We start from the raw sequence: 13,073 nt of genomic DNA, 5'->3' as shown, positions 1-13,073 counted from the left end.
CATATGCTTCAGAGTGTAAAAGCACAGATTTAATGAACTCTGGATATCAAATAATGGATTTGCAATAAAGGTGAACATATGTAGCATTTTTTAACTTCCTAACAGTTTGTATATTAGAACTTAGAAATCTTTCGTGTGTTTATGGGTACGCTATTTCAATGCACAGGAAAGAAGCAGTGTGAGCATCTGCTTAAGAAAATCTGAATTTTTTACTCAACATTGTTTATTCTACAACATTTATGAGTTGCTGTGTTTAAACCAGAGGTATTTCCTTCTCAAGCTAGGGTTTGTTTATCAGTATTATCAATGCAAGCTCACCTTTCTTAGCTTATCTCTTTCCTTCACAAGCTCCTCTACAGCTTTCTTGTCAGTATCAGCCTGCTTTTTGGCAGTCTCCAGCTCTAGAAAAAAGAAGAGATGAGACTAAATCCTGGGTTCAACCTGCACAGCTGTTAAAAATAAAGAAACAACTTAATGGACTTCTTACAAAGTTTTAACCTTACATGAACAGTGCAACTAGCTGTGACCAGGTTTTACAACCTCAGGCTTCAGCTAATGATGTTGATACTTATTTGGGTACTTAAAAGAACTCAGGCACAGTAATTAATGGTATGAGGGTTTATTATATTTAGGTTTTCAAACCAACATACCAGAAAGAAGTGTATATTTAGAAATCATGGAGCACACAGAAAATCGGAGCCTTTTAAGAAGCTTCAATCTGAGTATTCAAAAATTAAGGCACTTTCAAAAACAGAGACTTTCAGAATTATCCTAATCCTTCTATGTGAAATCCAGTTCTCCTTTGAGGCAGGGAAATTCTACTGGCTTCAGTGGAGTTAAAACTACCTGCTACGGGTCAAGATTAACACCGGAAAAATACTATTAAAAAGATGCTAAAAACTGGAGACATGTTTTTGCTACATTTTGAAATTCATTAAAACCTGCTACTCTAACAGTGCAAATCAGGAAATGCAGTACATTGGAGTGATGGGTCAAACACGTTACTAGTAGCCATTCTCAGGCATTCCAGTGCAAATTTGAATTTCCTAAGTTCCTCTCTGCTTTCTAGCATGGTGCATGACCTTAAGCAGTACTAGCACAACACTAGTGGGAAAGCTCTTCCACCCTCACAGAGATGCATGAAAAACAGACATAAATTTCCATAAATGCAGTTACACATGAGGATTCATATCTCATACACGCAGTTTCTTCAGAACATAAGCTAGAAACAAACAAGAGCACGGAGAGGCATTTATGCCCATATGTATCAACTCAAACTAGATGAAATTTATAGCAAAGGGTTTTTTTCCACCCCAAAAAGTCTCAAGAACTCTAATATTTTTCAAACTTCATAATATAACTTCAGGAAAAGAAAATCACAAAACTGGGTTTTTTTTTTCTGAAAAATCGCTTTGTAAATGTGTCTGTATTTTAAAGCATATTTGATTTTGAAATGTATTTGCACTTTAATGTTTAAAAAGAGGTGGGTTTAAATGCTAAAAAAATACAAGAAAGTTGGTTTTGAAAGTTGAACAAAATATTGTACCAAAAGCATTTTCTTCCAAAATGTCCATTTGGCAAAAATGTTTAAAGTGCCTTCTTAAAGCTTTCCAGATCTGCCAGCAAGTCAAAGTCAATACTTAGATAGCTGTAGCATCCACACTGACCAGCTGAAAGTCCTAAACATACCAGAACTAAGTTCATCAGCTTGCTTGCAGGAATTCACATCCAAGCTGTAACTATTCAGCAGAATCAAAGGAGGGGGGGAAAGCATGTCCTAACAATATCTGCTTTCAGTAAGTTCTAAGATTGCTTCTCTCACAGGTTAGTTTAAGAGCAATGAAAATGCATTGGAGACAACATGGCACCAATTGGCACAACACGAAGTTCAGTTATGCCTGTTGTATGTTCACCCCACATATGCTACATTATGAAAATTTGATAAGTCTACAAGGTTCTTAAAATGTTGCTATAGATTCCAAATTTTATTTATGCAGTCTCATACTAGACACTAAAAGAGCATGATCCTAACAGGACAGCATATCCTGAGTAAATAAATTACAAATCACAAGACAGTTAGACACATACCTTTCTCCAGTCCAGATACTCGATTTTTTAGGATGTTTCTCTCATGTGTTGCCTCGATTTTCTGTTCCTCTGAAGCATGCAGCTTGTTCTGGAGAATCTCTCTTGTTTTGTTCAGCTTTGAAATTTCAAGGCGCATCTGAGCCACTTCCTCATCTCTGGCCTACAGAGCAGCAATAAAGAAAGGGGAGAGAATGTATCTACAGAATGAAAACGCCTCTGTACTTAGCATATACTTATTCCTTTAAATTCAGGAAGCAAAGGTATAAGTGTCATGGGTCACCTGGGAGAAGGTAATTAGCTACTTTAATAATATTAAAAATAATTTATAGCAAAGCCAGCTAGGACAAGGAAAATTATAATCAAAATCTTATGCTTTAGGGCTAAAGATGATCAATAAGGAATCCCCAGCTGCAAACCTTGCACAGCACTACTCAACTAGTCCTGTAGACTAAACACAGGCAGTTCTAATTTCCTTTGAAGTATCAGGGACAGTGACTGTGATGAGTAACATATCTGTAGTGTGATCTGATTGCATGTCCCTAATAGCAAGTATCTGTTATCCCCATCTCTTTTATAACCTATGGTTTTGTCATGGTTTAATCCAGGACAGGCTTTTAAAAAAAGTAAAATGCAGAGTTCACCTCATTTGCTGTACAATCAAAGGAGAAAATAATCAATCAAAACACTGCATAACTAGTTACCAGAAAACACAATCAATAATCACGAAAGAAATTAGTATATTTCCTTTTAAGAAGTAAATACAATTTCCTCGTACGATTCAGTGCCACTGTTAGGTTTCACAACCATCACAGACTACGGTCTTCCACTTACAGCCTCAGCTACTGATCCTGTGAGATGGTGAATCCTACTGTGTGAATATACTCTGGGAGAGTGTGAATGTCCTCAGTTCTTACTAACAATAACCTTGAACACACGTATGAGTACTTTCACAGTTCAGTGAACACCATACTGGAGGCACTCAGCATGCTGCAGGGTGGAACTGCAAGCACAACACCTATAAAAAGGGTATCTCAGATCATGACTGGGATTTGTAGAAGTTTTAGCAATTGGCTTTATTAGTAACTACTCAGTAAGTTCTATTTTGTTTTGTTCCCAGAATTCCACCTGCATGATTCTACAAGTTCTAACATCTTTTCTTGAAGTTAGGATAAGATCATAGTATCAAAATCTTCCTTTTGACACTCTAGAGATTCAAATGTAAGTCACAATCGAACACATTGTTTGTGAAGTTTTAAACAATGATGGTATTGCTAGAAAGAATGATAAAATCAAATAACCTGGAAAAGACAGCAATATGATTTTCAAAGAGGTAAAAAAAAAAAAGAAAATATCCTCCAGTCTGCCTAACAAAATACAACAGAAACCAAGCTCCTACCATACAGTCCATCGAGGATCAGGATCATCTGTGGTTTAATCTGTCAGTGGTTAGTTTTTTAGTTTCCATAATTTTGACTAACAGTTCCCTTCTTATATAGGTGAATTGATTACACTTGACTAAACCTTGATAATTATTCTCTACCTGAATGGTTAGTGTTTTAATCCCAATGACAATACAAAATGCAAAATACGGTAGAGTAATAACATCTAACACACGTTATCCTTTCTCAAAGGGTAATCAAAGTACTCTAGAACGCATACGCAGGAATCATTTAATCCTTCCTCAGATGAAACTCACCTGCTTCTGAGTGGTACAAAACAACTGTTAAACAATGTAAAGTCAGGCAAGAAAACAATTTATATCAGCAAGTAAACACCATCTTAGTTATATATATTTCATTTTCCGAACTGATACTGGGGAAGGGGGAATTTCAGTGTTGGAAGTAACTCCCTTCAATGGAAGCTATCCAGGAAACTGTCATTACAATTTATTAAGATTTGTCAAGGTTTTGGGCAACATTCAGATTATGTTAATCACTGTAAGCAAGAAAGTCGTTGCTTTTATCTGTAGATCTCACAATCAAAATAACTATTGTGCTTGTTCAAAGTACCATGCATCCTTTATGAACACAATGTACTGAGCAGCTTGGTTTATGTGTTTTATGAAACACAGCTCCTCCAGCAGGACAGGTGCTCCACTGTCGGGTGACAGGGTTGGAGGCATGGTACTGCCATGAAAAGAATGGCATCCAGTGACAGCCAGATCTATTCCTAGAAACTCCTTAGCTGAGATTTTCTCCAAAACTACCCATAGGGAGCTACTAGTACAAGAACTGAGGTCATCTCTGTTCCAGGCAGTAAGATTGCCATCAGAGCAACACAGAATCACAGAATCCCAAGGATTGGAAGGGACCTCGAAAGATCATCTAGTCCAACCCCCTGCAAGAGCAGGGAAACGTAGACTACATCACACAGGAACTTGTCCAGGCGGGCCTTGAATATCTCCAGTGTAGGAGACTCCACAACCGCCCTGGGCAACCTGTTCCAGTGCTCTGTCACTCTTACAGTAAAGAAGTTCTTCCTGACATTAATGTGGAACCTCCTATGCTCCAGTTTACACTCATTGCCCCTTGTTCTAGCACTGGATATCACTGAAAAAAGCCTAACTCCATCATCCTGACACCCACCCTTTACGTATCTGTAAACACTGATGAGGTCACCTCTCAGTCTCCTCTTCTCCAAGCTAAAGAGACCCAGCTCCCTCAGCCTCTCCTCATAAGGGAGGTGTTCCACTCCTTTAATCATCTTTGTGGCTCTGTGCTGGACCCTTTCAAGCAATTCCCTGTCCTTCTTGAACTGAGGGGCCCAGAACTGGATGCAATATTCCAGATGTGGCCTCACCAAGGCAGAGTAGAGGGGGAGGAGAACCTCTCTTGCCCTACTAACCACACCCTTTCTAATGCACCCTAGGATGCCATTTGCCTTCTTGGGCACATTGCTGGCTCATGGTCATCCTCCTATCCACCAGGACCCCCAGGTCCCTTTCCCCTTCACTACTTTCCAGCAGGTCAACCCCCAACCTGTACTGGTACATGGGGTTGTTCTTCCCCAGATGCAAGACTGTACACTTGCCCTTGTTGAATTTCATCAAGTTTCTCCCTGCCCAAGTCTCCAGCCTGTCCAGGTCTCACTGAATGGCAACACAGCCTTCTGGTGTGTCAGCCACTCCTCCCAGTTTAGTGTCATCAGCGAACTTGCTGAGGGCACACTCAGTTCCCTCATCCAGGTCGTTGATGAAAATATTAAAGAGCACTGGTCCCAGCACTGACCCCTGAGGGACTCCACTGGTCACAGACCTCCAGCTAGATTCTGCCCCATTGACCACAACTCTCTGCCTTCTTCCTTTCTTGATCCACCTCACTACCTGATCATCAAGCCCACACTTCCTTAGCTTATCTATGAGAATGCTATAGGAGACAGTATCAAATACCTTACTGAAATCAAGAAAAACCACATCTACGACTCTACCATCATCCCTCCACCTAGTCACTTCCTCATAGAAGGCTATAAGGTTGGTCAAACATGACTTCCCCCTGATAAAACCATGTTGGCTGTTCTTAATGACCCCCTCATCTTTGATATGCCTAGAGATGGCGTCAAGAATAAGTTGTTCCATCACCTTTTCAGGGATGGAGGTAAGGCTGACCGGTCTATAATTACCTGAGTCCTCCTTCTTGCCCTTCTTATAGACTGGAGTGATATTTGCCATCCTCCAGCTGATAGCATGCATGCACCTTCTGGTACTTACTTTGAGTTCTGCTGTCTTCTCCTGCATGCTCTTCATCATCTCTTCAAACATCACATTGTGCTGCTCATTCTCTTGCATGAGCTTATTATTTCTCATATGTAGTTGCTCAAGTTCCTTCCCAGCTTTTTCATTCAAGAGCTGTTAGATTAAAGAACAATCCTAGTAATTCTTTTTAATCTCATTATAGTATCTATATATACATGAAGACAGAACTTTCCTTCTCCCCAGGAGAAAAAGCCTGCTACAGATTGTTGGCTGCTTAAAAACCACTCTTCATTGCTGATGAAATTGCTAATGTGAAATATGATACATGCTCATATTGACTACAGGAAATGATAATTTCTAATAAATAACACAGCCAGTGTCATTTCAAAATTTTCTTTCTGAGAGGGAAAAAAATGGAAGACATTTAGCAGGCCTCTCTTGCAGGTGGTAGATAAATATTTTACTTCTTGTTAGGCATTTGGCAAGCATCACGTAACACAACGTGCTACACATAATTGCTGAAAACGAGGATGAGATTCAAATTACTTCAATCAGCAGAAGGCAGGGAAGCTCTGTTTCTTAGCAAGCAAATCCTACATTAATATGCTGATTACATTTCTATGGGTACATGGTTTGCTGAGACCAGGACACAGCCATTTTCTTCTCTAATTTGTCATCAGTCAAAAGCCTGCAACAGCAGTTTCATGGTCTGTGTGGAGAACATATACTTCAATGCTGGAGCTGCCAGTCTTGTCTTCTGCTATATGCGACTTCCCCTAACAAATATTACTCCATAAGTGAGGAAAGAAAAAGCATCATACTTTTCACTTCAAGCATTAATGTGTGATAAAGTCGTGAAGTCAATATATACTATGCCCTAAACATTCAAAGAAGTGGAATCTCCCCCTTTTGAACTCATACAAAAGCAAAGATAAGTTGCCTCTTATCAAAAACAAGGAATATTGTTTCTTGTGTTGTAAATGTTAGGATAACACTGTGTTTCAGGTGACTTTTTATTGAGGTTTGTCCATTTGAGGGATGCAGCCCATAGCAGCTGTATCAAACCATCTTCACTGTCATGCAAGCAAGTCAACTATTATTCAATTGAGAAACAGTAACACAATGACACAATGACATTGCAATAGTTGAGTCGCCTTCTCTCACAGATCTCTACTCTAGCTCATGCATAGTTTGATAGCCTGTGTTTTGGACAGACTTTTTTGCAAAAGACAATGCAGGGCATCCACAGACACCTTCATGCCAGCACAAGTAACAAAGACAGTGCAAAGCCTGATTAATTAGCCTAGGCGCAGCACTTTATGTGAATTATTGGTTTCCAGGATACCTTGGACAATTGAATGCCCCTAAAATCTGCAGTTAGAAAGGTTGAAAGGTACTATAAAGAAGAGGAAGAATGGAACAGAACCATGAAATGTAGGTATCCTATTTTTAAAAAATGTGATTTCCTGGCAGATCATGGAGCTGCCCTCAAAAGCTGCATCAAATGAGTGATATTCAGAGAAAAAAAAATCAAGTCTTCTCCGTCCCTCTTTATGTGAAGTATTTTACTAGGATTCTTTGTTGACAAAAAATTGTCACAGACATCTACCTTCACAAATTCAGGTACCTGAAGGGGAAAAAAGCTATAAAAGTAATAAATTTACAAGATACACACAACTCCCAAAGAAGTTTCCCTTGAGGTAGGACTGGTTTACAGTGATGAGATCTCTCCTGCCATTTACTGAAATTGCTTCTCTGAGAGTTTCTTAAAGTCAGGGGAAATGGACTGAAAACCTTGAAATTCAAACACTTGAAGAACACTATGTTAGGGCATTTCCAGATAAAGTTTTTAGAAACAGAATGGAGAAAATCAATCAAAAAGGTGTACGAAGACAGCTCTCTGCCCTTTCACGGAAACTCTTCCACAAGCTTGAGAGGTAGATAAAAATTATTGTGACAGAGAAAAAAGAAGGGGTTGGAGGTAAAACGACTTTTTTACTAATGCCACTACAGTCAATCAGTGGCAAAACTGGCAATACACATCAGAAATTCAACCTGGCAGTCTCCTGTTACTATCATTAGACCATCCATGCTCTTCACACAGACTGTGTCTCATTCTATGTGATCTTTCCAAGATGATCTCTTACAATATCATTGTGATCCACTACTGATTTCTGGGAGTAAATCTATCTGAAATCTGTCAGCAAGCTTTACATATTTATATATTAGTAAATTAATATTTATATTACAATAATTATTTGTTAAAATTTATTGACTTAAATTAATATCTCTCCCTCTCCCTTCAGGAAATTCCATTTTCTTCTTATTTTAGCAGCTTAGACCTGACACATGCAGTGTACCATGTACCCTACCTTCTGCTCTTTTAGGTTCTCTTCCATTTTCAGTTGTTCCTCTTTATTCCTCTCTATATCTTGCTGTAAATTCTTTATCTCAGTTTGCTTATCATCCAGTTCAGCTTGAAGATTTTTCAGCTCCTTCTCTAATCTTTCCTTTTTTCGAGCCTCTCGTGTTACCTCATTCCGTTGCACCTCGATGTCTTCCTGCAGCTGTAACAATAGACAAGACAAAGGTTTTAAGTTCTGCTGCCTTTTATTCCAGAAAACAAGGCCTCTCACCTCTCCTTTTACTGTGCTTCATTTTTAAAACAACAGCTTCTGTATTACTTTACCCACCACTTACTTTCTCAGAAGAAAATATGTTCTCCAGGGGTTGAACAAAATACCCTGCATGAGGGAACCTATTCACTGATGACAATAATTTATTAAGCACCAGTCAATTCATCTACACAGAAGGGTCTGACACAATTCAGGCAAAAAAGCATTCCTCTGGACATGCAGTGACACAAATGTATTTTCAGTTATAAGTTACTTGTAAAGCGGTACTTTCTGAATGTAGCATTAAAACTAATTAGGGCTTCATATTGTACTGCAAGGATTTTTATTTTTCTCTCTCACCAGCAGAAACACTTATTATACTGATATTAAAGGAGAGATGTCAGACCAGTGTTCATTTTCACAACTGCTCTCAAACTTCTGTTCTCAAAGTTCCTCTGTGGGAACTTCGAAAGAAGAGCTTCCTTTCATATTTAATAGACTGTCTTGTGACTTATGCTCTCTCCCTCCCCAAAAATGTGACGGAGCAGAATCAGCAGAGAGGAGACACAGGGGGCTGATCCACATGGAAATTTTCAGTTCAGCCAGGAACCAGCAATTGTAAGATGTTCATTGCTTAAAGTTACCTCTCTTTCTGAGCCCACAGATGAAAAGTTGCCAGAACAGACAGGGTCTTTGATAGGATCTTCAGAAAGACATTGTCATTTAAGCAGTCTGAAGTGGAGAATAATTTCTCCAGAACTGGGAAAATGGGGGGTAGTTACAAATACTGTAACAATCCTGTAAATTTAAGGGCTGATAAAGTGAATATCAGAAGATTAAAGCTAGCAAGATTCAGTAAGTTTTGATGGGAGTTTCAATCCTCTCTCTTTTCTCCCATGCCCACAATTCTGTCAGAAAAGCAAAGATTTATGTTGTCTTGTAATGCACTCCAAGTCATCTGCCTTAGAAACAGATTCTGTGCACAAAATCTAGACTGATCGTTACTTTCCTATATGTGATTAATAAAAACCTGTAAATTAAATGCTGCTCCTATCTCTTCTCTGTTCTTTAAGTGTTCTTTTCTGCTTTTACTTTCTCCTGTTGTCTTGCTCCATCCCTTATTTATATTCTGCCTTAAATTTGCTTATTCTTCATTATTTTGTTTTTATATTTTGTGCATCAATCAGAGTTCTGCACCCCATCTTCCATCCTTTTCTAACTTTCTTTCCACTCAGTGGCTATCCTATTGATCCTCAGTCTTCTGTATCCTTAGCTGCTATATGCATTTAAAGGAAGCTGTACAGATTGATCACTAAGTAGAACTGATGGTCAGAAAAACAGAAAACCTAACTTAAAAAGGAAACAAAAAAGTAAAGCTGAGATGGAATATGGAGACCTCATAGCAGCCTTCCAGCATCTGAAGGGGTCCTAAAAGGATGCTGGGGAGGGACTCTTCATTAGGGACTGTAGCAACAGGACAACGGGCAATGGGTTCAAACTTAAACAGGGAAGTTTAGGTTAGATATAAAGAAGAAGTTCTATACTATAAGGGTGGTGAGGCACTGGAATGGGTTGCCCAAGGAAGTTGTGAATGATCCATCCCTGGCAGTGCTCAAGGCCAGGCTGGACAGGGCTTGGGTGACACGGTTTAGTGCCTGCCCATGGCAGGCAGGTTGGAACTAGATGATCTTAAGGTCCTTTCCAACCCAAACCATTCTGTGATTCTACGACTCTATAATATGACTGCTCCCTACAGGTAATGGTGATGTGAAAAATTATTTAAGCTGAGAAATGGTAGGCAGGAATCAGTGTGAAGAAGAAAGGAGGTCTCTAACCATTAGAAAAGTGATGTTCTAGAAAGCTTCCCACAAAAGAAAAGTAGGGGAGGCTTAATTAATTCAAAGCTTAATTAGCTTAGAAGTCAGAATTTGATACATTCTTAAAAATGATGGTATGGCGATCACTGCTAACAGCAAAGAACCTAGGATCTCTATTCGAAGTCTACATTCTAAATGGTTCTTTGGAAGCATGCAGAAAGAAAAGCCAACATCTTCAGTACCAAAGATAACTATGATTCAGGCAAAGGAACCTTGGCCTTATTCAGGCTATTGGGAAGTTATGGAAGCAGCTGGTCCATGGCATTACACTTTGCAAAGGACATAGCCTAGAAGTAGAGAAAAAACATAAAAATCATTCACAATAGACTCCTTTCTGAGAACTCCTGAAAGTGTTTGAGATGTGAAAGAACAGGTAGTAGCATACTAGTCAATGGAGATTGGTGGAGAATGGTTCAGGATAAAGCCTAGAGTTACCACCTGATGATCTGTACTGACCTGCTTAATAGATTGATCTGCCTCAGTTTTTGCCTTCTCTGTAGCCTGCTGCTGTTCTGTGGCTTGAGTTAGACTTTGACGTAACTCCACAACTTCTGACAACAGTTGGTCTCGCTCGTTTGTAATGTCTTCTTTATATTTTAGCAAATCACAGATACTGGAAGCAAGGAAATAATAGTCAAGCAGTGTCACAGGCCATTTCTGTTCTTCCTGCTATGCCAGCGCAAGCTCTTTTGTGAGAACCAGGAGTTTTAAAGTAATTTGTTTCATTTTAGACTCCTTTTGGATTAAGGCTCTGATGGTCAATTGAGTTATATACTGTCTACTATCAATGTAGCCACCATTAACATAGGTAGCCTTAAAAGCCAACCTAGTCCAATAAATTACTCTTTCCTGTAATATCACATCCTTATGGGTATGAAGAAACCCTCAGTTTCCCAAAAAAGTAACAGGGAACAAAATTCCTTCTTCTCTGCCCATTGCAAAATTACTCAGGGACCCAAAATGTCACATTATTGTAACCAGTCTCTCTGCAGCTTACCTACTGGGCACCTAACTAAGGTATGTCTTACAGTACCTAATGTAAGAATAAACCAGACTCCCTCTTTGGACACATTTTCAGTCTGAAAGAAAGTCCAGGCAGTGTGGGTTCAAGCTCAACCTTGAAAACCAGCTTATAGTTCTAAAAGGCTATAAGTGCTTTCAGCCTTAACAGGCTGAAAACCTCCAAAGGAGCTGTCTGGCCCATGGCCAGACAATTAAGTCCCTCTGGCCTTGTCACGGGACAAAGTTTTTAAGTATGGAACTAGAAGGAAATACAGAAGGAACTTTAAGAAGCTATTTTAAGTAGGCAGGTCTCAAGCAGCCTGGACAGCAGCTGGAAATGGTAAGCAGCTCCTGGCTCTTGCAGGAAAATGCTACAAACAGCCAGAGAGCTGCTTTTAGAGAGAGTTATACTGGGGGAAGGCTTAATGACCAAGCTTTTAGATCCAAGGAAACCTGTTACACAGGCCCAGAATATTTCAGGGACAAAAGGTGAAGGAGTAGATTTTTCATGCATTCAGGTGGTTTATGTGCTGGCACATTCCTTGGGAGGGAAATATTTGAACACACTAAAGGCCTTACTCACAGATGCAAGTCTTGTTTATGTGGCCTGGATACACAGTGCATGGGGAGATGAGCATGACCCATACATATCCTCAATGCTTAACATAAATACCTTATACAGTGAGAGAATTTCAGCCCAGAACCAGCCAGGTGAACCATCAGCAATCTCCACAGAAAGTGCACAAGTCCATTTATTTATCTCATCTTTGAGTTTAAACTTAAACTTACAGCATAAACACAATCTGAGGATTTTATACTACAAATACTAACTTTTAGAGCACTTTTGAGAAGCTCCCAAAGTTCATTATTATTTGTGTGCTGTAGCAGCCAGAGGCTCCACCTGACACTAGGTCCTTCTATGCATAGATGTTCAGTAGAAAAAATCCATAGTCTTGAAAGCATGTAAATATAAAATACAAACAAGAATACAAACAATAATAACTGTTTGTAACAAAGCTGGGAACAGAAATAAAGTCTCCTGCTTCCTTGACTTATCTACTTGACCCTGCTGCTATCACATGTAAAAATCTTGACAGGATCCTATTCTCAAAGACAGAGTATGCTGAAATGCTACTCAGATAAAACAATATGACAGATACTGAGAAAGTGCATAATAGTGATTTTTATTTGATCTCTCAGATTAATCCAACACTGAATGAACTTGCTCAGAGCCTGATTCTGTACTTGCTTACTGCATAAACATGTAGACCAACAAATGTGCAGTCCTGAGAAAAGTAAGAGGCAGGAAAGACCTCTCCTTCTGTTTCCCAGTGTCTTTATAGCATGTAAATGGCTAACCAGAACAGAATGTAGTGTAGAATGACAGAAAATCAGATTAGGATTTCCCCCTCGCTGAGGAAAACTTACTTGTGGTCTTGTCCTTTAGATCCTTGCTCCACTAAACTACTTAGGCGTGCAATTTCATCTTGCAGTGAAGCAATCCTCTTCTTTGCTCTCTGTTCCTTTTCATAGGCTGTATCCACCATTTTCCAGGCCTTGTCAATCTCCTAGGAATGAAATTGAAAACAATTACACAAATTAAATTGTGTTGAAAATGAACAAAAATTAACTGCCTTGCATTTTAGTTAATTAAGAAAATGGATTTTCATGCCTTTTCATGCTTAGATTCACAAAAGTTTTCTTTACCAGTTGCCTTTTCTTTTGGATGAGGGCATAGCAAACATTTTGAGCCATATAGACTATGTCAATTTACATCACAAAAGCTTTAATACATTTTTT

At 39.1% G+C, this 13,073-nt stretch overlaps 1 protein-coding gene across 1 annotated transcript in view; it reads right to left on the bottom strand.

Moving 5' to 3' along the window:
- The window catches only part of CFAP58 (cilia and flagella associated protein 58), a 70,701-nt gene that overhangs the window by 41,650 nt on the left and 15,978 nt on the right, over positions 1-13,073 (bottom strand). Inside the window, exons 3-8 of the mRNA XM_034061348.1 lie at positions 12,702-12,841; positions 10,728-10,884; positions 8,152-8,346; positions 5,795-5,932; positions 2,089-2,248; positions 319-401 (exon numbers count right to left, since the gene is read on the bottom strand). Coding sequence (XP_033917239.1) covers positions 319-401; positions 2,089-2,248; positions 5,795-5,932; positions 8,152-8,346; positions 10,728-10,884; positions 12,702-12,841 — 873 coding nt within the window. The remainder of the gene's footprint in view (positions 1-318; positions 402-2,088; positions 2,249-5,794; positions 5,933-8,151; positions 8,347-10,727; positions 10,885-12,701; positions 12,842-13,073) is intronic.

The sequence above is a fragment of the Melopsittacus undulatus genome, chromosome 4, assembly GCF_012275295.1.
Source record: "Melopsittacus undulatus isolate bMelUnd1 chromosome 4, bMelUnd1.mat.Z, whole genome shotgun sequence".
In the NCBI taxonomy this organism is placed as follows: domain Eukaryota; kingdom Metazoa; phylum Chordata; class Aves; order Psittaciformes; family Psittaculidae; genus Melopsittacus; species Melopsittacus undulatus.
This window is presented reverse-complemented; position numbering and strand designations above follow the sequence as displayed.